This window comes from Rhipicephalus microplus, chromosome 8, assembly GCF_043290135.1.
Source record: "Rhipicephalus microplus isolate Deutch F79 chromosome 8, USDA_Rmic, whole genome shotgun sequence".
Classification (NCBI taxonomy): Eukaryota; Metazoa; Arthropoda; class Arachnida; order Ixodida; family Ixodidae; genus Rhipicephalus; species Rhipicephalus microplus.
Window position 1 is genome coordinate 35,573,269 of NC_134707.1, and position 27,692 is coordinate 35,600,960.

Consider the following 27,692-nt stretch of genomic DNA (forward strand, 5'->3'; position numbering starts at 1 on the left):
TTGGGCGAGGAGTTGTCGACCACGTAGCTACCAAACGGCGTGGCGATGAGCTTCTGAACGTTTTAGATGCCCCAAGCGCGTACAATAAACTCGCAACATTTCTTCCGAGGAGACAGAAGTATCGCCTTCCGCACTGTAAATTGAACAGGAGCTCAGGCACTCAGAATTTGGCTGAACGGCGCAAATTCCAGTCCCGCGCTCTTGCACACGTCTATTCAGAAATCCAGACGTCAAACACTTGCGTGCTTTGCTCACATTTTGCCAGGATGGATCACATGCTTTGGTGGTGGTCTGCATTGCGGGTTGCCGAGGACATTACACCATTCAAGTAGGATGCTGCGCTACGCAGTAACGATCTGATGAAACTATAGGCAGCCGAACGGACCCACGACGTGGCGGAGAGGCTAGGCTTATTTGTCTTGACTTGGGACCGACCCGTTACGTGTTCACACCGCCATGGGACCAAATAAGGTTTTGAAGGAGAACCATCTATTTGCGTACTGCAGATAATTTGAGCGTTTCTCTCTTCGTACACCATCTATCCTACGCCTGCAGATGCTTTTGTGATGCATCTCCTTAACTTGGGGTAGACCAAAATGAGCATGGGAGAGTAAGATGGTTTGAAGATTGTAGCTGTCCTGTCATGACACGAATAATGATAAAATACCGACACCTACGACCTCAAAGCCTTTCCTGCAGACACGTGTGGCACATAATTGCGGGCGGGTACGCGTCACAGTTGTTTGAACGTTGATATCAACCGAGGAACGGCGAGAACAGACATTGATAAAAACTGACATCGGCCCCGCTAACCCGACGAATGCAAAGAATATATGTTGTGGTCTCCGCAGAAATCGAACGCAAGCATTCATACAAACACACATAAATGTGTACTACATACGCACGCACGAGCATACATGAAGTATAGTTGAACCAATCCCCTTCTCACCCACTCTAAGTGGCTCGAACAAGCCCCATCTACCCTTTTCGGGGACTGAGCCACAGAAGCGCTGGGAGATTGCTCCGTGATCCTCGTGACCGAAACACTAACTTCGGCTCATGGACGGTGCTTTTAGGGTCACTGAAGCCACAGCTGGTATGGAGGCGCGCGCGACGGAGCGAGCGGGCCCCTCCAGACCGGCCATACCGAAGCGCAAGAACTTTCGGCCACCTAGCGGCCCAAGGGCCCATTGTTTTCTTCTATATTCTACTCTTCCCCTCACATGACCCATTCTCGGTGTCAATATTTTATCCTCCTCCTCCTCCGAAAAAAATGTCTGGCTACGCTCCTGTAAAAGGCAGTCACGTGGTCGATAAGTAATCGCGGTTGAATTTTGTGCTGGAAGGGGGTTCGTGCAGCTTCTACTCGCGGTGGGCACTTCGCGTTTTTGCGCAGAGTTGCTTGGATGACCGATTCACCGATCGGGCATCTGCGTATCGGCATGGCAAGCCGGCGGGCCAGGTGCCGGCCAGACAGTGCGAACAGTTCTGCCAACAGTTCTGCCAGTGGAATAAGTGAAGGTGAGCTATGCGTTTTAATATTTTTGCTGGAGGATTCGTCTTTCGACTGTAGCGGGTAGCAATGAAATTTTAGTTCTTCGTAGTACAGGATTAATACTGAAATTTTGCATTAGCGCTAGAAGCCTTCAATTGTAAGAACGAATCCTCGTGTTTTGCGCGCCAGAAACATGGTATGGACGGATAGAATCACGCCCGTCTAGAGCAGTGGAGCGCATGGGTCTCGACGTTGTTGTTGGCCGCAGTTTCTACCTCGCGTTAGCTACAAGCTTCCGTTCATGCTTGAAGTAGAGCCCAAGAGTCTAGCATACGGCATGGCCATGTTTGGAGTCGTTACGCCTTCTGTCTTTGCACACTTCTGCCGAAAGTGCCAAATGCAGCAGATGGCTGGGAGATCTAGACGAGGAGAACGGGCGAACAAATTAACAGCGAATAGTTAACCTCGCCCGGGAATAAATAGGATGACGATGAGATACTCTTTTAAGAACTTGTTGCTGCGCTAGTTGGCGATTCCCAGGTGAAGATGTGTAAATGGGAATCTAACTGGTTTCAACCGGTGTTAACTGGTGTCAACTTGACCAGTTTGGAACTAGCTGGTCAGAGTTAATTTCAGTTGTAACTGGTCCTAGCTAGCAGTTGGTGTCAATTACAACTGAACTGGCCACCAACAGGATGACCAGTTGAACGGGAAGCAGCTATACTTTCTTCTTTAGACGTCATCCCCTTCGCTTATTTATAATATAAACAGTATCACCTGATCTAGTATGTGTTTATCATCATGGATTATCCCGTTGCGCAAGTGGGCCATACACTACGCCCTCAAGATAGCTAATTAGTTATTAAAATATATGTATATTTAAGCATAAACACATAGCACATTCACACACCCAGCCAGTGTTTGGGTATGTGCATCCCGTCATTGGGGGCTGGTTATGTGTATGAATGTGCCGGGTGTTTGCGCTCAAGAACATTATTTTGGAGAGCACAGCCTTGTTACTCTTCCATTTCTTTGCTCCAGTGAAGAACTTGGAACGCTTCTTTCCGCTCGACCGGCTTCCGTCGACCCCTAAATCAGTGGCGTAGCCAGGGGGTGGCACACTAGGCATGTGCGCCCCCCCATAAATTGTTTTTCTTCATTGCTTAGAGTGCAAGAAATGATCATTTCAAGAGGGTGCCGCCCCCAAAATCGGAGGGCTCCCCTCCTCCCTCCCAAAAAAAAAAAAAAAATCTGGCTACGCCCCTGCTAAACTTCGACTGTTTATTTGAAACAACGAGCCACCAGATATATCTTTGCATACGTGTATCGATATCAACAATTATTGGTCCCAATTGCATATCGAAGAGCTAATTTCTTTCGAAAAGCTGGTCACACTCGTATCAAAGAGGTTTCCTTTCGTCATTGCATGTTCAAACAGCGCGCCTAACCCAAACCTGCTTTACGCCACTTCAAAAAGAAAAAAAAACTGCTTCAATGAGAAGCTGCCTTGATTGTTTGCGTCTTTTGTATTGCAAGTTGTTTTAAAACTTTGGTTGAAGTAAGCAATGATTAATATTTGAAACATCAATTTTACTCGTGCGTGCACTTGTATTCGGTAGAGCGGCGACTTTATGAACGGCTGATTGTTTTCTTTTTCGTCATCCTCGCCCGTTACGGCTACAGCGCGATCAATATGAACGTTTAAAGCGCGCGTAGAGGAGTTGCAGCATCTCTCGTAGGAAACAAATTTAAACGGTAAGTCATTAGCCCTGACTCTCATAAGCACTGTTAGAACGCACTGTCGTGCTCGCAACGGCGCTGAACAATGTTACTTCGTAACACTACGGACGCGGTTGGCGTCGTTCGTCCCCTACCATGTCCCGTGATGCGACGCGTCTGTGTGTTGGCAATTTTCGTTTGCAGCGGTATCAAATTGCTTCCTCCGGCTCTTCCGTCTTAATTGGAGTTCAGGGACCTCCCTTCGCGCGTGTGCTGCGACATTTCGCCCACGCTGGTTGGCGTGTTTCAACGCACGTTCACGCGTTGGATCAAACATCGAGAAGTAATCACTCCCGAACGCAGCGTGGAAAATCACACCGATCATCTGGTGAAGAGTGTGAGCTGTTTAGCGATTCAGAAGCTCTACACTAAATCTGTCTGTTCGTGACAACTGGTGTTGTTTATAAATGCGGGTCTGGTAAGCCAACCTTCGTTTTGAGCCAACGGTTTGGTTCGCATCGTAACTTGTGATCACTCGCATATGTGCGATGTTGTGTGTGTTCCAAGGCACCTAGGATGCTTAACGTTTCGTTGAGATAGCTTAGTATCAAACTGTAACGTTCAAGGTTGCCTTGTTTTCCAAAAAAAAAAAAGCGTTTTGTCGAGGTTCCTTAACTGTGGCAACAACAGCACCTCGGAGAACAGCTGACGATTGCAAATAAACTGATCATTTGTATCTCTGCTCGTCGATCCATGTGGAACAATTAGCGCCTTCTTGAGACACCACTATAGCCTATATACACTCGTTGAAGCAGTTATAGCGACTGTTGCAGCTTCGAAGTTGCGTGAAAACTGCGCAACTGTTGACGCTTTTTTTTTTCTTTCCGTAGTGGACATGAGCCAGCCTATGGAGTCCGCGGCCCGAAATGGAGTGAGTAGTCCAACCCTTGAACAGTATTGTGCATGGTTTCGGTCGTTGAAATGCCGATAAAGGTATTTGTTCTCCAGACTCGAAGATATACATTGCTTGTAGGTCGCTTCTAGGGCAGCCACCCCGAGCGTAAAGTTCCGCGAATGAATTATTGATCCTGCGGGCAGACGGCTAGCCTTTTATTGTAATTTCGACGTTCTTAAAGACTGTGAAGATTCTTTCCACGGTGCGCGAATTCGTACCTTCAGAAACGCCTCGGGCTGTCCAAGCTCCGACCTGTTTTGAGTGGGTTATTTCCTAGCTCGTCTTTATAAACGCAATTTGTCACTACTAGCTGTCGATCTTTTGTAGGCTGGAGAGTTGGCAGCCGCATTAGTTTGCACTGTAGCTGTTTAATCTGGAATGTGAGCAAACCCGCTATCCGAAGGGTCGTGGGTTCGATTCCGACAGTGGCGGTCGCATTTCGGTGAAGTCGAAATGGTGGAGGCACGGGTACCGTGAGATGCAAGTGCACTCCAAAGAACACCCGATAGTCGAAATGTTTATAGCCTACCGCTCTGGCATCCCTCATAATTGTGATTTTGGGATGTAAAACCCCGTATATTGGGAGCTTGCATTGTGATGATTATACCTCTCACTAATAAATTTAATGGAGCGAAATTTCACTGCATTTAAAATCTGTGCTGCTATGTGGCACCACTTGCACTGTTTTAGTAAGAAAATCTCTGTAATCACCTAAAATTTTGTGGAACTGAACATCACTTGAAATTTTGTGAAATTTTGTGCAATGTGTGTGGTTATGCTAGAAACTTTAACTGCGGGGAGTCACAGGGATGGTATAGTGGTTTCACGCTAAGAAATACGCACACTTATGCAATCCATAAGCTTGAAACAGCAGGCAAAGGCAATTGAATGATTCAAGGGAGTAGAAAGAGAGGGTACTGTCTCAAAAAAAAGATACTTTTTTCGAGTGCCCACACTAAAGAGTTCCAAATTTAGAACGCATCTGTCCCTGCGCCAGCACTTCCTACATTGTAAGCAGCTGCTCCAGCACGTGAATGTCACTGTGGTTTCTCGAGACAAGTATCTGCACCACGAAGTGTCATGTCTGGGTGACAGTGACGGAGATTAGCCACAGTGCTGACCCTTCTGGTAAACATCAGTGGTGGTTACAAGCATAGTCTCCTAATAATACTCTAGACAGGAATCTCGTGCTAATGTCTACGGGAGCTGCAACGCATGATGCCTTGGCCTGCATGGCAAGGATGGTCACAGATTTGTCTGAGCTTCATACTTACAGCTCTGTGTGGCCTGGAACTGCTAATGTCCATCAGTTCTACTTCACCACCTTAACCTTTTTATGCCTACAAATTCAAATTGGCTCTAAAAGTTGTGACAATCGATTTCTTGTCTGGAACAAGCACCAAAGTACAGTGATAAACAACTACAAGTGTGCATTCAAAGACAGAAAAAGGAAGGTTAGACAAATTCGTGTATTACCCGTTATTCCTATGGCCTCTGTATGATTGGAGGGCCAGAATTCCCTTTAGTATTGTAGAAAACGCTGTGGTTACAGATAGCAGTGTCAAAAAATCAGGACGCAATGACAACTAGGCCATTTTAAGGAGGGCAGATATGATTTGTAGAAGCTTTTGTGTGAGTGCTCTAAATAAAAATGTAGGCATTGAGAACCAGAGTATCGTTGTGATTTCGAACATCTTCAATATATTTTTGGGGCCACTGTCTTGAAAAACCACTTCATAGTTCTGATCTCAATGGGGCAATTTCACATTGATATGTCAACAGAGTGACATAGGCATAAGTCTAATGAGGACAGCAGTCTGTAACCTACTAATATTGTTGTGCATAGGCAACGATTAGTAAATGAGTCTCGTGCAAAACACAGTTGGCAAGCCCAGTAAGTTGTGTTGACTCGTCACTATAATGTCCGTTGCAGTGGCGCTGGGTTGCAGATGCTGGGCAGTGAAGTTGAGTCATGCTACTGTAGGACTTTGTATGCTACTGTAGGACTGTAGGACTACTGTAGGACTTCTTATGCCGCGGTGGTCTAGTGGCTACTTGGCTGCCGACCCGCAGGTCGCGGGATCGAATCCCGGCTACGGCGGCTGCATTTCCGATGGAGGCGGAAATGTTGTAGGCCCGTGTGCTCAGATTTGGGTGTATGTTAAAGAACCCCATGTGGTCGAAATTTCCGGAGCCCTTCACTACGACGTCTCTCATAATGTTATAGTGGTTTTAGGATGTTACACTACATATCAATCAATTGCAGGTTTACAGATTAAAAAAAAGCGCAATCCTAATGCAGGAACTTCTTAAAGCAAAGAATTTTGGATGTTTACTTGTCAAGAGAAAGCTGCTTGTACATTTAAGTTTCGCTACGTTCATGTTAGGTTGAAAATGTGAATGTCGAAGTTGTAAGAGCTCGGGAAGCATTAAAGGGGCCTGCAACACTGTTTTCAAGTAACCATGAAATGGATTCACTATAAGAGCTTATGTCCTCTTGTATTCCCCGCCGCAAAAACATTTGAATCGATCCAGTACGAGTGGAGTTGCAAAGATTTGTCGCACGCTGCGATCGCATTCTCTCTTCTGTCGTCCCAACGAAAGCACTAAAGGGGAAGCAGGGAGGGATGGCATGGGGAAAGAAAATGTGTCGTGTGTGCCTCGTGACCTTGAGCACTTTTTCGATTTCTTTTTTTTTTTCTTTTCTTTGAATGCGCGACTTTTCAATGCGATCCCGCTCACACATGTGAACAAGTTGCGGCCTCCTATGACGATTCCTGTAACAACTGAGCGGGCCATGTTCAAATCAGCCAATGGCTGATCCAACAGCTGTGACGAAAAATATTCGAGCTGCTTCAGTCATTTCTCGAGAGAGAAAGCAATTTTCAGCTGAGTTTAAGAATTTATTGTAAATTGCAGGTCACATGCTGCAATACTCCAATACTTGGCTCGCGTGTTCTCGGGAGCTTCTATACTACCGATTGAGAGCGTTTCCCAACGATGCGCAAAAAATGGTGCAGGGTGCCTTTGATAACATTGCCTGCCAACTGCTATGGTGCGGCAAGTGTAGTAGAGAGTAAAGAAATGTGAAAGGCAGAGAGTTTCCTAAAATTTTGTAGGGGAGACTTGGCGCGGTGATAGTTCAGCGACCATGGCAATGATGGTAGGGAATGATGGGTAGTACACAGATTTGCCTAGTCTTCATACTTGGGGGCGGCGAATCGTACTTGCAGCTTTCGTTATTGCTGGTTATAGTTTTGTTGCAAAGAAAAGAATGAACCCTTTTGAACTTTGTGACCAGATTCGAAATTCTAAGCCTAAAAGAATAAGGTGAAGCACAACCGATAAACATTTGCCAATTTTTCTTTCTTGAGAAAGCAGCTCCAAGTTGCACGAACACACACGGAGCCAAAAGCAGGCCAGAAGTACGAATATTAGGCAAATCTGTGTACTACGCATCATTTGCATGCTTGCTTAAAGGGACACTAAAGTCGACTATTAAATTGATGTTGACTGTTAAAATGGCGGTCTATAAACCTCGTAGTGTTACTTTTGTGTGAAAGAAGGGCATATTTTGAAATAAAATCATGTTTTAGTGGTCCGCATTGTGTTGGTGCGCTTTAAATTACCCGCCTCAAGAAGCGGACCAACCGGTCCGTCTCACGTCGCTGTTGTTGTGCACAACGTTGTCTGCTTTACTGCGCTAGCAGCAGCATACCGAAAGCAGTGGGAGCCACAGCAGCGAAAACGGCCATTGATCAATTTCCCTTCATTGGCTCCGAGATCGCAGACGCTTTTCTTTCAACTGTGCCCCGCTAGATGGCACCACCTGTCTCGTGTAACCACGTGGAAATTGCATTTTTGAACCACTCGCGCCATTCCCCATAGTAATGTCTGGTGGTTCTTTTTTTCCATGGATTAAACAGAAACGAACAAGCAGCATTTTATTGCGTCTCTTGATGGATGCACGTAAGGTTCCTCATTTAGGGCTGCTAGATAAATTATTAGTGATTAGTTGTAGGCGGTCCTCATCGGGATCATTTTGAGAATGTCCTACTGCAGCGCATGTGTTCTTAAGCATTTACTTCAATTTCTCGGTAAGTATGGAATCGTTGTTGAACATATTGTCGTTTTAGATGTTGTCATACATTGTGCTTTCACTCTGACGTATATTGTCATTTGACTTTAGTGTCCCTTTAAGCACCGTGCATTGAAGCTCCCATAGACACTAGCACCAGAGTTCCCTCTAGTGTATATTGGGAAACTCTATGGTGAAAGGGATACTGACGCCATTTTTCGTAGGTGAGTTTTTGCTGCCATACAGATGTTTTTGTATATGGAGACAGCTCTAAGCAAGAATGAAGCTTGGGGATCAGTAAAACTTGCAGTTGGGCGAGTCTTCATTTGTGCACACCAGTTTACCTTGAAGCTGAGATGCTAAGATATTTTATTTTGATGTTAGTCAATACTGCCATGGAATGCGTACTGACATTGATATTAAGTCAGGCTGCAGCTCTAATTCTGGTGACTTCGTGCGACAGTCTCGGTACTGCGGTGACGTGAGGTGCCAAAAGTTGGGAAGTGGCCGATTGTGTGTTCGCAAAACATTCAAAATGCCACTTGTGTATGCCAACGAAACCGCATTGGGGAGTGGCTGTGGAAATTTCATATCTTTTGCAAGCACATGACGAGAAGCTCATGCAGTGTTCTGATGTCAGGGTACAGTAGGAACCGCAAGTAGGTTTTAAAAACATATTTTAGTTAGTTTTTCATCTCGAACTTAGCAGTACTTTTTCCGGATTCTTGAGGGTGTGGCCTTTCATTTCACGCAGAAAGCCTACTTAAAGATTTAGTGTCAGTACCCTTTTAAACATGCGATGTGGCTACATGGTAATGTATTGGGTTCACAAGAACGTTTTTTTTTTTTTCATTTAAGCAGTATAGTTAAAGAGCTTCTTTTACAGAAAGTGCAGTGTAGTCGAGGTTGTCTTTGTTACAAAAAAATCTGCGTTGACCGTTCCTGGTAGATAAAAATAAGTATAGCGGCCGTAGGGTGTTATCACCTTGAGTTTTCTTTTGACACAGTTTAGGTCTGCACCGACAAGCGAAGGCACGCTAGCAATTGGAAAGGTAATAGTGTGTGCGTGCGTGCATTTATGCAGATATCGCTACTGTGTTCACCAGAAAGATTAAGGGTTTTCCAATTTTCTTCTTCCTAGAACAGCCACAGGCGAACCGCACCGGCCGACGCCAAGCAACACAGAAGTGACATGACTCAGCAGGCTCGCATGCGACAGCGTAAGGAGGCGCCAGTGCTGAATAGTGGTGTGGCGTCCATCTTTGCCGAGCCCAAGCTTCCCAGCATCCCCTCATCAAACGTCACCGTGAGGACCAAGCGGGAGCTTCCAGAGAAGCTTGAGGACCTACATGAACTTCTCTGCGATGGCAGCAAGGTTAGTGCATGCTCTCCCATATACTGAGAAACGTGCTTTCTGGAACCACTTGTGAAGACCAGCCTGCAAATGCATTAAGGTGAGGCTATATTATTAAGGAAATGGTGCTACCATACTTGTGGCCTGCACGTTCTTTGCTGCAGCGAGCATTTTTTATTGCTCCAAAAAGCATGACACATGGACCAAGGTTTGTTTATTCTTGCTAAATATTTTAATATCTCCTTAAGTGAACAATTGTTGGTTTCGGTTTGCGGGCGCTGAGTTGGACAGTGATGTAGCAGTGTAGGTGGCTTGGTCACGGAACCACACAAAGCTCTCATACGCATCGTGCAGAGTATTCTCCACTCTCGCACACACATGCTGCACAAGCACCTGCGAAATGAACGTGGCGCTAGCTGCAGGAGCCGCGATTGCATATGTGGTGGATGTTCTGAGATCGCTCGCCTCGCTAAGATCTGGTGTGACGTCACAAACTTTTTTTGCCCTTTTTACGGAACTACGTCATTGTTGGACGTGCTCTCGATAGGCCTTCATTGAGAGATCGAGCATTCAGGTACACTTTGAGAGTGAAATGAAATATATGCTAAACATTTTCAGAGTTTGATCATTTGTGTGGAACCTCCTTGCAAACAGAGGAAACCCACACGAAATTTGTGTTTTGAAATTCGGTGGCGCCACCCCTCTAAAGGGCCAGTAAACAACCTTGGGGTCCAGAATTAATCAAGAGAAATATGCACACTTTTGCTATGTAAATATGCTTGCAAATTTTGTGAATGCGTTTTATAAGGAAGTTACAGTGGCTAGAACATCAGTTTCAGAGGGTTTCAAGTTTTCGTGCGGCCTCGCCACCCTTCTCCGCCATAGAGAGGAGAAAGGCTCAGCCCGTCCTCACAACTTTGCCCACTTTGGCAACATGACATGTCAGGAATGCATCGTCGGCGGGCAGCCAACCACCGAGCAGGGTATCCCCAACGTGAGCGCATGTCGTTGCGTCATGGGGAAAAAAAGCGCAGTCCAAGAAAGCACTCGTCCTCTAGCGGTAAAGTAGCAAGATGCCTCTTTATATCGGGGGCTTTTGTTTTGGCAATACCGCTTCTCCTGGTAGTCTCGGGCTCTACAAAATGGCAGAAGGCCGCACAGAAAAATGTGGTCATAACTGCATTTCCGCAGGGCCAAGGTGCCGTTTTATAGGGCTAAGGACCAATCAGCTCAGTGGTGCATAGAGTTGCCCATCGGCAAGCTTTCGTCACGGTGCATGTACGAGAAAGATTGGTTAGGTGAAGGAAACAAGCACGGGGTCATTTTTCGAAATGGAGTCTGCTTGATGTGCAGTGCTATAATATTGGGAAAACGTGAACGCTGCAGGGTATTGTACGAGTTGGTGAGCTTGTTTGCGGAGTGTAAAATCAAGTTGGAGCCAGTTTACTAGCGCTGTAACCCTTGCAATCCTGGCACTGTTGCTTGATACCACGCATCTCTCCTAGCACCTCGGAAGTTTGTGTTGGAAATACAGTTCAAAGTTCAAGTTCAAATGACTACCACTGTGTTTAACACCAGAATTTTGGCATGCTTACAAAGCAGTTAGCCACAGAGGTGCTTTATCAAAGTTATGGGGGACATCAAAGCAGGTAAGCTGAGGCTGCTAAGCACTATTTTCGAGTCAACAATTCTAAGCTTTCAGTTCGTAAAACATTGACAAATCATGAGTTGCTTCACATTTTGTGTACTCTATTGGGTAGCAGGAATAGAGAAGCCGTAGCCCAGAAAGTGTAATTTGATGCAATGTTTGTTAACAAATATAAACTTGTATCACAGACTCAAATTTTTGTTTGTTGTCTCGTGGGAGGCTATTGGAAAAACGTGCACGAATAAAAGTTGGAAAAATTAACAAGTGAGAGTTAAAAAAAAGCAGTAGGTCAAGGAAAAATGGAACCTTGAAGCTGTGAAAAATTGGTAAATGGTAAACTTGAGTTGCTGTAGCTGATGTTCCGACTAGTTCACTTGTCGAATTGTCCCCTCTAGTGACACCTTGAGTAGACGACGTTTTTATCCCTTCAAACATTTCTTCAAGGCAACTGATATTCGATTTTCACAAAAATGTCATTTTACGTTGATTTATATGCGTGAAGGCAGTTCCAATCAAATTGCATATAAATGTTCGTTCATGCTCTTTTTTGCATAAATATAATCATATATCCGGCTAGAAATACAGTGCAAATTTCGTTTCATTTATGTCCGTGTTGCATAACAGAAGTTTTGTTTACCGAGGGATGAAGTGTTGCAATATTCACGTGCAAAACAAGTATTTGAGCCGCTTGTTCCTGTTCACTGCGGCACGCTGTCCTGAGGTCTCGTTTTAAGCGCAGTGTGACCCACCATTGGGCTTCTCGGCACGTCTGCCAGGAGTGCCGTGACCCACCGGTGAAAAAAGTTCTGTAATTTGTAACCTCTTGCAACAACCTCTGTGTTCATGTGTGATGAATTGGTCCTGTCAGCAAAAATATGCATGCTCGTTACATTGGGACTGCATAGGAGGACCGCTGGCCATGCATTGGCGGCTTGCGCCGCAGGAAACGTGTTAAGCAGCTATTCTGTTCAAATAATTTTCTCTTACTGGTAGTCTACTGTTCTGGTATCTGCTTCGCAACTACTTGAACAAAACTGTTATGGGCAACCTGATCATTTATTAAAAGTTCTTGCTTAAAACTTCTTCATTGTGCTTTGGTTGGCACCCTCCTGAAGCAGTTTACACTGACGCATTTATGCCTCTTTTCTTGTCAAGGGCGACAAGCAAAAGAAAGTCCTGTCGAACGCGGCGTCACGACCTGTTTCGACGTCATCCCGGACAACTTTCCCTTCGTCTCTAGGGACAAACCACCAGTCCAAATCGGGTGAGCACCCTGCATTACACATCTGCCGTAGTCCATACACTCCAACCTCGATATAGTGAACCTGGACCTAACGAAATATTGGTTACAACAAAGTAAATAAAAAATAGTCTTGCAATATAGTGCTAGAGGGATATACCTTTATAGCGAAGTTTCGGATATAATGAACATCATTTTGTGTAGGATGTAGCTTTGTTATGAGGTTTGAGTGTATGTCCTTCATAACTAGCCAGGTTCTGTCTAATAATGTGCCTAATATTAGGAGGTGACAAATTGATTCTGCAGAAGCCTGCTGTGGGGATGATCCTTCTGTCGCCTCGACATAAGTCGACAAAGCTTGTGGAGCTCACTCACTCATGAAATATAATTTGCACTTAGGACTCACTCCGAGTCACACTCGTAAGCATTTTCAAATGAACTCGCTCGTACTTATCAAAACATTCAACTGGACTTACTCAGACTAGCAGCTTGATCGAAGTCTCAGTGATTGAGTTAGTCAACTCGAGAGTTTGCTGACCTATGCACCTCGCAGACTTCTGTGTACAGTGGAACCCCGATTACACGACTTCCAGGGGCCACGCAAAACCGCCGCATAATCGAAAAACTAAGAATATAGCAATGAAACTCGGCCTTGCTCCAAGAAATAGGTATAGACCGCCTGAATAAGCCCACGGCACGACCTTGTGCCTCATCAAGAAAGGTAGATTATAATATTTTATGCCAGCCATAGCTAATGGCAGCATAACTTAGTTGAAAGAGGTGCGAGTGAATCTCTATTCTGTTATGGCGTCTATTAGCCGGCACACAGCGAGTATACACAATGGTGACAGTAACGGCCAAGCACAGACTCTCCGCGCGAGCGGCGTTCTTTTTGGGTAGACCCACTAGAAAGCACTTCAGAGTTCGACCCATTTCATTGTTCGGCAGCTTCTCTACAATTACCCCGGGGTCGAAGAGGGAGCCGCCTGGCGACCTAACAGCTTGTCACTACGAGCGGGTCATAGTAAGCCTTCAGGCGCTCCACGTTGACTGTCGCACCCGCGGGGGCGCATGTCCGAAGATCATTTAAGGGGGGAGGCTACCCTGGAGACCGAACTTTTTTATTTTTTAAGATATCTGGATGAAACTTTCAGGGGTTGTTCACTACAATAAAACTAGCACAACTGCTAAGTTTCACGAAGCTGTGTTTCTTAGTTCCAGAGTTATTGAGGTTTAACTGGGTGCTTCACATGGGTGCCTGAGGAAGAGTCGCGAGAAATCCCAGGACATAGTAGAAAGCTGAAATTCATTCTGGTCATTCCTTGATAGCTATCCCAGGGCGCTACAAAGCCGTTTTTCTTAATTTCCCCCCCCCCCCAAAAAAATTTTCACGCAACTTTGAATTTGATGTAACCAGTAATGACCAGATTCATCAAAAATTAATTGTTTATTATAAATTAACAGCACCAATTTTCAAAAAAAGGAGCTTGTTACGCCCTTGCAAGGTCATTAAGGAACAGAATAAAAAAAACGGCACACAAATCTGATGAACGGTTTTCGAGTTCTTGCTTTCCTCAGCACCACAACTAGCAAAAAAATCCGTTTTGAGAAAACAGGCCGAGAAAGTTCAAAACACGTGTTTTCTTCAAAAAGCTCCAGCACAGTAGCTAGAAGTGTCCTGGCGCACTCTTTTCTTTTTTTGCCTGGCCTCCATCTTCTCTTGGTGTCTTTTAGAATTCTTTTTTAGGCGTAAAGCGTCTTTTTCACGAGCTTGCTGGATGGCCAGATGACCTGGTTGAAGTCCAATGGAGTCCGATATCACTTGGGGTGCTTTGCAGCAGCCGGCATTGTAGCGCAGCACTGCTTCATGCAGTGCTGTTTCTACTGCGATCAAGGATGAGTGTTGTTCCTTCGGCATCAGAGACCACAGAATGGAGTGGAATGATTCTGATGCATTTTGAGTCTTCGCTCCCAGGCAGCGCTGAAGAAGCGACTTTTGTGACAGTCTTTCCTAGATGGGCAGCATAGCTGCAGTGACATAGTCCGGTAGGCTGTGTTTATGTTTTGGCTGTGGCTCACGCTTTGCCTCTGCAGCTCTATGGCGGCACCACGATTGAGCCCCCTCTGGGCAAAGTTCATAATGAGGGTCCTGGTCAGTCGATGTGACGTGGTGATATGTTGCCATCACTGCATGCTGCATGGCTGTTAGGTCAGTTGAATCGTTTCTCAGGGCCCAACCATAATATCCTGTCAGCTTTTCGATGAGGGCTTTAGTCAGCTTCCCCTTCCCACTCAGTGGCTTATCACGTTTCTGCACAATGTTTCGAAGAGCACTTCCAATCCTTTTCTGAACATGGTTCAGACATTCTTCTTTTACAATTGGCACTAGCCCGTACACATTCTCTTCTGTGAGGGCAGCGAAGGTACGGCTGTCTCCGTCGGACACAAGAGTGGTGTACCGCAGGCCATGCTTGGATACAGACCGCCCAAAGAGAGTCAAGCCTGCCTCCACTTCCATGCTTCCCGATTTTGCGTCTGTGTTTTTCTGGCAAATGTGGTGCTTCTGCCAGCTTTCGTATGCTGCATCTCCAGGTTTGGGCCCTGTTTGGCATCCAAGGCAGTGGCTTGAAAGAACTACAGCATCCAAGATGAGACCTGTAAAGAAGTCAACTACCGATCCCACTCCGATGTGTGATGTGTGACCCCGCTTATGCCATGTGCCATCGTACACTACGGTGATGTCCTTGCAGAAGCTGGGGTTCATTTCTTTATATGTTTTGATCACTGCTGAGGCAGAATCAGCATAAAACTTCTCCAAAGCAGTGGCCTCTGGTTTCCTGAACGTCTCTTTCAAGTGCTTTTGAAACGTCTTGTGGTGAAGACCTCTGTAAGAGACGTTCATGGCAGCCCAAAAGTCATTAATAGCTGTTTGCCCCTTGCCTATTTGCTTTATAGCCATTATGGCGCGGACATTTACATCGAAGGCCTGCGTGTACTTTTTGCGGGGTGATGTCCATAATTTATCGAGGGTGCCACAAAAGGCGCACACGACTTCAAGTTTTGTTGCAAGTCCAAGCTTGGTGCTCTCTCAGACAGCCATAGCACCTTTCAAACATTCTTTGCACACTGTGCGGCTGAGCACGGCGTTAAAGATGTTCATTTGAACGAGCGAAAAATGTTCGCCCTCACTTGTCACTGCAGGTGCAAGAGCCGGCTGCATCAGTTGAAATTTATTCTGCGTCGCCGGCGTAGACTCGAGTTCAGCGCGAACGGCGTCACGACGTTTCGCATTCGCATCGATTTTTTCCTTCGTTAGGAAACGCGTCCGCAGATGAAGCGACGGTCCACTCGCGCTCGATGGCGGCACCGATTCAGACGAAGTGCTGGGTCCGGCGATATCAGAAGCACTCGGTGTCACACTGGATGGCATCGATTCGGAGCACGTGTCGAGCCCGGCGATCTCGGAAACACTCGGTGCATTTGCGGCTCCAGCCACACTCGATGTGTTGGATTCTCGACTGGCGACAGCAGACAACACAGTTCCGTCGCTGCAAGCGTCTACGCAGTCGTCACCCGCAGCAGAATAGCGGAATTTCGATGATCGTACAAGCCGCATAGCGGGCCTCCGCGCACCGGACTTCCGCACTGACTTCGGCTTCGTTGCCAGTATCGCCCGCAACAACAAAGACGAAAGGCACAGAACTAGTGCAAAAAGAAAAAAAAAACGAGAGAAAATGATCGAAAAGATAGCACAAGGCGAAGAGCGGCTCGTAAGCAGACGTCTGTCAAGGCTGACGGAGCAGAGAGCGACAACGAAGCAAGAGCGCTGGACGCGCCATCGAGAGGAGCGACCGCCCCCGCTGCTGCACAGCAGCCACTGGCGGGCACGCTTTCTCCCGCGAGATATGAATGCGCTGCTCTAGCCAATCAGCGCTCCGCATCGCATCGCGGGAAAACGCCAATAGCGTCTGAACTGTGCTGCTGACGCCATTTTGCAAGGCGGCGAACGAGAGAGAAAGAATTCACGGTCAAAACAACACCAAGATGACGCGGGACGACCGCATGGTCCGGGAATGGCGCGCGCGCGAAGTTTGGTTTGATTTCGGGATTTGCGCCTGTTTTGGACGCCGCGGCGGCCTCGAAAATAGTATTTTTTTTGCACTTTGCGGTTGAATTAGGTGCTGATAATTACAGAATAGGTAGTTTATGAGACGTACAACCGAAAAATGTGGTTTTTCAAAAACCGACTTTTTCGCGATTTTTTGGTTTTCAAGGGCCGCGTACCCCCTTAATTGGCTCGATAAGATAGTTGACCGAAGATGTGCGATCGATCACACGGTAGGGACCTTCATATTTCGGGAGTAGCTTGGAAGAAAGGCCAGCTACAGAGGTTTGGATTGAGAGCCATACAAGGGAACCAGGAAGGAACGTGGGCTCGGAAGTGGCGGAGCCATCACGAATACTCTTGTGCCGCTGTTGCTCATGCGTCGTAAATGTCTTGGCAAGCTCGCGACACTCTTCAGCATGCCTGGCGGTCTCAGAAATAGGTGTACACTCAGATGGATCCGGCGTGTACGGGAGTATCGTGTCGATGGTGTGTGACGGGTGCCTTCCCTACAGCAAGAAGAAAGGTGAAAAACCGGTCGTGCTCTGAGGGGTGGTGTTGTAGGCGTAGGTGACGAAGGGCAGTATAGTATCCCAATTCGTTTGGTTGGCAGCGACGTACATCGACAGCATGTCGCCAAGGGTGCGGTTAAAGCGTTCGGTCAGACCATTCGTCTGCGGGTGGTAAGCAGTAGTTGTGCGGTGGACAGAATGGCACTCAGTGAGAATGGCGTCGATGACTTCTGACAAGAAGACACTGCCTCGATCGCTGAGAAGCTCCTGTGGTGGACCGTGGCGCAGTATGAATCGATGCAGTAGGAAGGACGCAACATCACGCGCAGTAGCCGCAGGGAGAGCGGTGGTTTCGGCGTATCGCGTTAAATGATCTACGGCGACGATGGCCCAGTGGACGTCAGAGGGAATGGTCCATACAAATCGATACCTATGCGCCCAAACGGACGGTCAGGGCAAGTTAACGGTTGCAGACCGGCTGGTGACGTGTGCGGACGGTTTGCGGCGTTGGCAAGCGAGACAGGAGTGAACGAACTGCTGGACGTAGCGGTACATCCCGGGCCAGAAGTAGCGTTGTCGAATGCGATGGTAGGTTTTGAATACCCTAGAGTGCGCGCACTGTGGATCAGAATGGAAGGATTCGCATATCTTCGACCGCAGACTGCGGGGTATCAGGAGTAGCCACTGCCGGCCATCGGCGGCGTAATTGCGTCGGTGTAGGAGGCCGTCACGAATGGCGAAATGGTGAGCTCGACGACGCAAGGCACGCGTGGATGGCGTCGCGGATGGATCGGAGAGCAAGTCGATCAGTTGGGCGATCAAATTATCCATTCGCTGTTCGATAGCAATTATGTCAACATCAATGGCAGAAACTGCAACCGAGGGTACTGAGCAGAGCACGTCAGCTTCAGGCAGAGGGGAGCGCGAGAGGGCGTCGGCGTCAGCATGCTGGCGTCCGTTGCGGTAGAGCAAGCGTATGTGTAGTCTTGCAAGCGAAGAGCCCAACGAGCGAGACTGCCTGAGGGATCCTTCAATGATGACAGCCAGCATAGTGGATGATGGTCAGTGACATCGAATGAGCGACCATACAAATAAGGTCGAAACTTTGTAAGGGCCCAGACGATCGCCAGGCACTCTTTTCTGTGACGGTGTAGTTTGTCTCTGCTCTCGTGAGCGTACGGCTTGCATATGCCACGACATAATCGGGGAACCCGGGTTTGCGCTGCGCTAGGACAGCGCCGAGGCCTACACCACTGGCGTCCGTGTGCCCCTCCGTTTGGGCCGTAGGGTCGTAGTGGCGGAGAATGGGAGGAGACGTCAACAAATGGCGGAGCTTCAAGAACGCGTTGTCGCACTCTGATGACCACGAATTGAGGGGCCCGTTACTTCCAAGGAGCTTTGTCAGCGGTGATATAATCGTGGCAAAGTTTCGTATGAAGCGTCGGAAGTATGAGCACAGGCCCACGAAACTACGCAGTGCTTTGACGGACGCAGGCGGCCACGGCCCGAAGCTTGGCTGGGTCAGGAAGAATGCCATCCATGGACTAGACGTACCCTAGGATGGTGAGTTGGCGTGCTGCAAAGCGGCACTTCTTCCGATTTAGTTGCAAGCCTGCATTGCTCACACTTGTGAAAACTTCTTTCAGACGTTGGAGATGCGTGGAGAAATCAGGAGCGAAGACAACAACGTCATCGAGGTAACACAAGCACGTGTGCCATTTAAAGTTGCGCTGAACAGTGTCCATCATGCACTCAAATGTCGCAGGTGCATTACACAGACCAAACGGCATGACGTTGAATTCGTACAAGCCGTCGGGTGTGATGAAGGCAGTCTTCGGTTGAGCGTCATCAGCCAGGGTATTTGCCAGTACCCCGAGCGCAGATCGAGAGAAGAAAAAAATTGGGCTCCGTGAAGGCTGTCAATTGCGTCGTCGATGCGCGGTAGTGGGTAGACATCCTTGCGAGTGATCTTATTGAGCCGTCTGTAGTCCACACAAAACCGCACAGAACCATCTTTCTTCGCAACAAGAACAGGAGATGCCCATGGACTGTCTGAGGGCCGAATGACGTCGCGTCGGAGCATATCGTCAACCTGCTCGTTAATTTCCCGGCGTTCAGCAGGCGATACGCGGTATGGACGTTGCCGTAATGGTGGATGGGCACCAGTGTTGATACGATGCGTAAGAGTGGACGCGCGACCGAGAGAACTTCGCCCGACATCGAAAGAACGGTATTCTTGCAACAGGTCTAGAAGCTGGGAACGCTGTACTGACGTAAGGTTGTCATCAATGTATGGGCCAAATGCATCAGGAGATGATGGGTCAGAAGTAGAAACAGCACTGATGGTACGCGAATCGGGACAACGTGAGGCTTCGGGTACGTCCAGGACTTGTGCGTCGTCGACTGGTTCCACTTTGCCGAGACATTCCCCTCGAACCAAAGTGACAGTGTACAGGGATGGGTTGGTCACGAAAATAGCGGCGTTGCCCTGGGTGATTTGCACGGTCGCGAAAGGTACTAGCAACGCTTTCCTTCTGGAAGCACGGTCAGATGGCGAAACGAGTGCAATTGTGTCGGAGAGACCGGTGCAATAGACCGATACACCCATCGTCGAGCTTGGAGGCACTATAGTATCGTCTGTCACGAGAATCTTGCTTAGTGTCGAGGGACCGTCTTCTGGCATCAAATGCGAGAAGGGCGAGAGTTCAATTTTGGCGGCGGCACAATGACTGACGGCGTCATTGCGGGAGAGAAACTCCCATCCCAGGATGACGTCATGAGAGCATGCAGGAATGATGATGAATCGGGCAACATACAGAACAACCTGAACGACAACGCGAGCTGTGCAGCCTGCTGTAGGGGGAATACGATGTGAGCTAGCGGTATGAAGGGACAACCCAGAAATCGGCATCGTCACTTTTCGAAGCAAGTGGCAAAGGTTTTCGCTCATAACTGATACCGCAGCTCCAGTGTCAATAAGAGCAGATGCATGAACACCGTCCACAAGCACGTCAATGACATTAGACGGGCGGCTCTGAGGGCTTTCACAATGCGATAGTGTCGCAGTCCTTGCCTCTGGGACTGCGACGACTAGCTTTCCCGCTCATGAGCAGCCGAACTTGGCCGCATGGGGGACAGAGACCGACGTCGTGAAGACGGCGACCTTCGAGCAGACGGACCTGGGTGAGACGACAGTGGCACAGACGGCAGTTCGTCGTTATACGAACGGCTAAGGTGGCCAGCAACAGAAGAAATGGGAGCCGGCTGTAGTCAAGAGCAATAACGGGCTACGTGACCGGCGTAACCGCAAGCAAAGCAGATAGGCCCGGTTGTCGGGTGTGCGCGATCGGTTTGCCGGGGTGGGTCTCGCCCGGAACGGTGGCTGGAAAGGCTGCATGGTGGGCTGAAAATGAGGCTGAGGGGTTGCGCCAATATGCGCATCCGGCATACCCGCTGCAAAGGACGGAGGTCGTGCGGCAGCTTCGGTGTAAGTCAGTGGTGCAGGCGCTTGAACGACTGGAGGCGGCCTAGCGACCACTTGGGCGTAACTTGGGGGCGCAGGGGCCGGAAGTTGTTGTGGGTGTTACGCAGGCATGACCTCGGCTATTTCCTGCTCAATCGCTCGGCGGATGGATGGAAGAATGGTAGTTGCCGATTGTTGAACAGCCGGTGGGTGGCCAAAGGGAAGGAGAGAGAACTGGCACGCGATTTCCTCACGTATGAAGGACTTGAGGTCTGCCAGCAGCGCCACCTGATCACATCTCGCCTCCAAGCCAGCAAGCCCTGCATCTCGTGGTGTGGAGCGACGGGTGATCGAACGCTGCCGGCGGAGCTCCTCGAAGCTCTGGCACAGCGTGATGACCTCAGCTACTGTGCCTGGGTTTTCAGCAAGCAGCATAGTGAAGGCATCATCGTCAATGCCCTTCATGATGTTCCGGATCTTGTCTGATTTGAACATGCTGTCATTGGATTTCTTGCACAGGTCCAGGACATCTTCAATGTAACTAGTGAATGATTCACCAGCCTGCTGAGCGCGCTCGCGTAAGCGCTGTCCGGCTTACAGCTTACGAACGGCAGGGCGGCCAAAAACGTTGGTAATAGCGATCTTGAAATCGGACCGGGTTGCGAACTCGGACGCGTGGTTGGTGTACCACTAACTTGCAACGCCCGCAAGGTAGAACACCAAGTTTGTCAACTTGCCGTCCTCGTCCCATTTGTTGGGGACGCTCACGCGCTCGTAAATGGCGAGCCGGTCCTCCAGGTCAGTGCCATCGGTGCCCGTGAAGATGGGTGGATCGCGGATTCTGGGGACACCGGGACAAGGGGGTGGCATGGAAGGAGGCGTTTGCTGAGAGGCGTCGTGGGACATGGTAGATTGCAGGGTACGTGAGCATAGTTCCAAGGGCATCGAAGGGGATCGTAGCACTCTCCACCAATTTGTTATGGCGTTTATTAGCCGGCACACAGCGAGTATACGGCACACAGCGAGTATACACAATGGCGCCAGTAACGGCCAAGCACGGACTCTCCGCGCGAGCGGCGTTTTTTTTGGGTAGACCCACTAGAAAGCACTTGAGAGTTCGACCCATTTCAGTGTTCGGCGGCTTCTCTACAATTCTCAAGTTTTAAAATAATTGAATCCAACTCTCATCTTTCTACCGTTAAACGGAGACCGAAAATTGCCTGCGCGTGAAAACGAAACCAAAACAATGTTGCCAATAGCCTCCCGTCAGAAAAGTCAGATACAGTCTCATCGCTTTCGCATAATGACTATCGACCACGAGTGTGTGTAGAATGCCTTCGTGTGCAACTAATCTATGCGCGTTGCAATTTGTGGCCTTGTGGAGTGCAACTAGTGATGCCTTGCTATTAGTATGAAGGCCGATGTCAAGTGAAAGTAATCTTAGCTGTGTTGCGCTTTCATGCGTCCGCAAGCTTGTGACTGCGAGTGCGTCGACTGTATGTCGACCAGAAAATGTTTCCATGGACTGAAAACGTGAGCATATCAGCTTTTCGGCTGGCTGGAGCTGCTTTCTGTGGATAGAGCTTGACTAGGTAACGACCCCAGACACGTGCACACTCGATCGCAGCATGGGCAGAAGTGCATAAACTTCCAGGAGAATAAATTTTCCATTCTAAGACATGTCTTGCTCTCTACTTTTCTAATCTGCAACTAGGGGAACAAAAGTTTATATTTTGAACTCGTGAATATTTGGTCCACGCTTGATTCGACTGAAGGCGTTCTTTTTTCTTTTAGACGAAACTTGAATGTCGTCGAAAGGTGCGGGGTCGGCGTAAAGCTGCGTCGTATGACCAAGGATTTTAATACATTATTCCTAAGGGGATTTAGTCGGGACCTAGCAGATTTGTTGCAAAATGCGGGTCGTCGTGAAACTGGGGGATTATAGTCGAAGTTTCACTGTATTTTATTAGCCATTTTCATGCCTGTGTGCTTTGACTTGTCAATTGATTCATCCCGCATAGAATGGTGTAGATTTGACCTCGCACCGCAGTTTCCAAGCTTTTTGAATATCTGAAATGGTGGAGCGACCACCCCAGAAAGGCATTGTTCTTGCATCCGAATTCTTAACCAGGACAAATAATTCCTGAACTGAGTGCCTTTTCTTATGAGAAGACTGAGGTAAAAAATTATTTAGGGTTGAAAACTCCTTATGGTCGAGGCTTGTCCGTTGGCGTTGTGCGCCGTAGCCGCCGCTCATTATGATGGTGATGATGGTGATGATGGTGTTGATGCTGATGACGATGAACAGGTGTGTTCCAGACCTCACATTCTCTTTCTGCCACCACGGCAAAGCACATGCAAGGCACCCACTATACGCCATGACTGGTGCTGCTGATGATGATGATCACGAATGATGACTGGCTTGTTCAGTGTATGACGTCTCGATATGCTCTACGATGCATTTCGTATGACTGGAAACAACCAACAACCTCCAGGAGAACGTGTGCACACCTTGTATTCGTCAACTTCAGGCTAGATTCTATAACACGGAGAGAGAGAGAGAGAGAGAGATAAATAGAGAGGAAAGGCAGGGAGGTTAACCAAGCTTGGCTCGGTTGGCTACCCTACACTTGGGGTGGGGGAAAAGGGGAATAATAGAATGAAAAGAGACAGAAAAGAAGAGGAGTAAGAAAGAGAAGCATAAATAGTCAGCTCGAAACTACACAGCACGGCCTCGCACAGTTCTTTCACAAGCGGTCGTGAAGTTTGGTGTTCCTTAAAAAGTACAAGAGGGCTTTCGTGGCTTTGGGCGTATGGGAAGCTGTTGGCCAAGGTCCCAGGATCTTCTCTTCTGTAAGCGGCCGTGAATCCAGCTGACAGAGCTTGGCTTCCATAATACGTCGTTCATGTTTACACCGATGGCTCCACTAATTCTAACAGCTCCACAGGAGCAGTGGTTGTGCCATCTGAAAATGTGTTGCTTCAGTACAAGTTTTCTCACACCACGACGTCGACAGCAGCAGAGCTCGCAGCTCTTCAAGGTGCAGTAAAGTACATTCTTCACCAGGAACCTAACCAATGGGCCATCTTTTGCGACTCCAGGTCAGCCTTACAGTCACTACGGTTTGTTCTGCAGCACGGGCTACATGAACAATCGGTATATCAGATAAGGCACGACTACCACGAAGCGCTCGCGGAAGGTCACGATATTGTATTTCAGTGGTTGCCGAGTCATTGCGGAATCGTTGGCAATGACCGCGCAGATGAAGCCGCTCGATCGGCTCATGACCAAGACCAGCGCACGCCCATACCACTCTTGAGAACGGACGCTGCAAGGCTACTACAATCACTTGCTCGCCGTATATCTCTTCTACAGTGGAATACGCAGGGTTTCTCTAACACGCACCTGTATTCGATCGACCCAAACTTGCAACTTCGTTTGCCATCCGGGTTCCCACGATGCGCTGAAACTTTACTGTGTCGTATGAGGTTGGGCGTGGCATTTACGAATTCGTACTCTCGTCTCCTTGGAATGGCGAGCACTTCGGCATGCAACATCTGCGCCTGCGAGGAAACGCTTGAGCACATTCTATGTCATTGCCCGGCATACCAGACTATAACACGGAGCAATACAGAACAGTAATAATGAAGCCAAAACGAAATTTGCAACTAAACACAACATACCAGTTATGACTAGTAAACATTAGCAGAAGTGTTACGACCTTGCGACTCATTTACATGTGTGATTGGTCAATGTCACAGGCGATTAACAGTAACACCGAATAATCCCACTGTCGCCAACTCATCATCATTCACTTCATTGATATGTCGAGAGCTTTTCTTAACTTTGTACTGTAAAGAAGTGGATTTTTTTCGTCAGATAGGGCCTGAATCTGCTGGAAGCCAATTTAATGGCTTTTCAAGCTGTTAAAGAACAAACGTGGGCAAACTGTAGACCCTCAGTAAATAAAAATTTATTAAACGGGATTGCTTCTCAAATAAAACTGCCTCTTACATCGTTAGTTTCATTGGCGACTTCTGCACCCATGCTCATTTCTCATTTAATGGAACTCTAGTTAAATGGAACATATTCGTGGTGTCTTCAGGTTTTGTTTAACACGAGTCGTCACTGTTTTGTCCTAGAACCTACCTGCCTCTCTTCTTTTGTGTTGTATTTAAGATGTGTTATGTTGTATTTAAGTCCCGAGTGTCGCGGATTCGTGACACACTGAGAGACTTCTAGCCCGCAAGTCTCGAAATGTGTGCAGGCAGTAATGCCAGCTTGGGAGTACTCACGGGGAATGTAGCTTTCAGCATGAAAAATATAGCGTCGTCTCGTCTAAGGTATTTCATGCTAGAATCAATTGTTTTGTAGTTGATGACTGAGAGCGCACAGTGCATGCAACAGCTCTCGCTTGTTTTTCTTGGCTTGCCCCGCCACGGTGGTCTAGTGGCTAAGGTACTCGGCTGCTGACCCGGAGGTCTCGAGTTCAAATCCCTGCTGTGGCGGCTGCATTTCCGATGGAGGCGGAAATGTTGTAGGCCCGTGTACTCAGATTTGGGTGCACTTTAAAGAACCCCAGGTGGTCGAAATTTCTGGAGCCCTCCACTACGGCGTCTCTCATAATCAAATAGTGGTTTTCAGACGTTAAACCTCACAAATCAATCATGTTTTTCTTGGCTTGTTTATTTAGTGTGTACGCACACAGGAGGTGGCACATGTCATTATACAATGTTTTGAAGCTTGTTTTCTGCTGCGCGGTCCTCGCTTCTGTGGCACATGGAGAATTCATGACATACATAAAGGTATGCATTAAAATTGCGCGTTGGATAATTTAACTGTGGAATCATATAAAGGGTGCTATTTAAGGCTGGAAAATAAAAAAATTTGTGATTGTGCTTGGCAGTTTCAAAAATTAGGAATTAAAGGGTTAAAGAAAAGTAATTGCTTTGATTCATTGCCTGCGCATGTCATTTTGTGAGGACAGTGTGTGTGAATGCATTGTTCGTTCAAAGCCTCTTCAACGTGCAGTTTCTTTGATGCAATCGTTACGCCACATCACACTTTCTGTTCCTTTTATGTGCAGTTGTTGTGGAACCGGTCACCTTTGGTCTATACGTGGATGACTCTAAAGTATCCTGGGACTTCGCTCCTTGTCCTCGGTCATCGAGAGACGCAAAGGTTAGTTGCAGAACAAGCTTTTGTTATTTGAAAGATTGTATCACAAGACTCTCGTCCAAAGAGTTCTATCAGCTGGCTTTCGCATATTAAGATTGTTTGTTGTTCTTTCTGGCTTTTCCGTGAACATGTTCAGACACTGCATGTATTTAGTTTAACTAAAGAAACTAAAGAACGTGCTAAAAAAGTACTACAAACGTACACTGCTGTGGTCTTTGCTCTCGCACTTCTGCTTTTGTCCTGTTTTGTGTGACTTATAATGGTGTCACACGGGTACATTTAATCGTGGTCAGGGTGATCCAAATCAGTTTTTTGATCGCGATGAACTTTATGACCGCTGCTACATGGCCCAAGCTAATGCGGTTCAAGCTTGGGTATGATAAAATGCCCCAGGTGGCATTAGCATGCCGTGAAACATGCCACTGACAAAACTCTGCGTATGGTATATCTATAGAGCCCTTTATCAGCAATTTTATTCGTGCAAGGGCTGCTCAAATGCCAAAAACTTTGCGTGTCACTACAATACTCATTTCATAAATCCATCATTTGATAAAATTTTCCTAGCACTTACCTGTATTGCTGTGTGAAATTCTTAACCTTCGCTTTTACTTCTGATGGCTCCCGCTTGTAGCCGTGTAGTCACAGCGAAGCGTCAATCTCGTTGTACGTGCCAGTGTTTCACTTCTGGAGCCTCAAGTCTGTTCCAGTCGCTCCTGCCAGCGGTCAATTGCTGTAAATGTCTCTTTATTCAACCACTAAGAGTGCGTACATTGTGACGTAGTCAAAAGGCTTGAGACACTCGTAACCAGTTTGCTTTGAGGTGCTCCAACAGCTCAGACGGGGCAAAAGTTGAACTACCGTATTTACTCGCGAAATGAATGCATTCTCATAATAAACCCACCCCCAACTTGTCATTAAAATTTTGATTTTTTTTCCCCTTGCGCAATATACACCCCCTACATTCATCTGCGGCAGTCCCGCTAACCGCATCTGGTGCCTCCTCAACTGTTGGATCTTTTCCGTTTTTTATTACTTTGCCGACCCCCCTCAACCACCTCGGCTCGCTCCCTCCCCCCCCTCGCCTGTTGCCGCGTGCCTATTGCTTTTCTATCTGTGGGCCACAGAGTCCCCTGTCTTATCTGTGGGCCACAGGTTCACGAGGGGTGCGAGTGTAGAGACATTGCAGCTGATAAGCACACAGCGAGCGAAGGTCACCAAACTACCTGCCCCATCGCTTCCTCCCAAGTTGGCAAAGTGTGGTTGTAGGGTCATCGGTAGCCTAGCATGTAGCACACGTTTTGGGCGCACCTAAAGATCACAGCAGATACCATAGTTGTGTTTAAACCATTGTGAGAAAAGATAGCTACAAAACATATTTATGGCGTGCACCGGTGGCTCAGGGACAGCTTGCAGAATATAGTGTGGTCAACCATCGAAGATAATTAAAGTGCAACAAAGAAGCAGTCTCCAAACAGTGTTTGTGTATGTAAATTGCAAAAGGCCAACTGACCTAACTTTTTTTTGCATTAGTGCATTTTTCGCTCCTCCCGAAAAAGTTTTCATAAAATTTACCCCATGTAATGAACGCACTCCCCAACCTTGCTCTGATTTTTCAAGAAAAATGTGTGTTCATTACGTGAGTAAATAAGGTATGGGCTGAAGGCAACCATCGACTGCTTGTCATCTGCTTGTCGTCTGCTTCTCCTGTAAATACATGCGGTCATGCGAATACTAAAATATGGAATACTTCAGATATTTTTCTAATTTAAACAGCTTAGAATTTGCTTTCTTTATAAACTATAATCTAGCTGACTTCAAGTGTTTTTATAGAACTATGCTCGATTTTCTTGTTTATTGTGCTTTCAACAAGCTCGGCTAGAGGGTGCAGACCACAGCAGAATCGCAATCTCTCGGGCAGATCGCGATGATTGGATCGCGATAGTC

General features: G+C 47.5%; 1 protein-coding gene across 3 annotated transcripts in view; it reads left to right on the forward strand.

Annotated features, from left to right (window-relative positions):
* Nucleotides 1–1,381: 1,381 nt before the first annotated feature.
* Nucleotides 1,382–27,692, forward strand: part of LOC119165334 (gamma-tubulin complex component 2) — an 83,300-nt gene continuing 56,989 nt past the window's right edge. The window contains exons 1-5 of one of the 3 annotated variants that reach the window (XM_075871534.1): nucleotides 1,382–1,521; nucleotides 4,105–4,145; nucleotides 9,389–9,622; nucleotides 12,405–12,513; nucleotides 25,657–25,751. In XM_075871534.1, coding sequence (XP_075727649.1) covers nucleotides 1,407–1,521; nucleotides 4,105–4,145; nucleotides 9,389–9,622; nucleotides 12,405–12,513; nucleotides 25,657–25,751 — 594 coding nt within the window. In that variant the 5' untranslated portion in view covers nucleotides 1,382–1,406. Of the gene's footprint in view, nucleotides 1,522–3,132; nucleotides 3,251–4,104; nucleotides 4,146–9,388; nucleotides 9,623–12,404; nucleotides 12,514–25,656; nucleotides 25,752–27,692 lie in introns of those variants that run through there. The other 2 variants (XM_075871535.1, XM_075871536.1) reach the window with 2 other exon arrangements.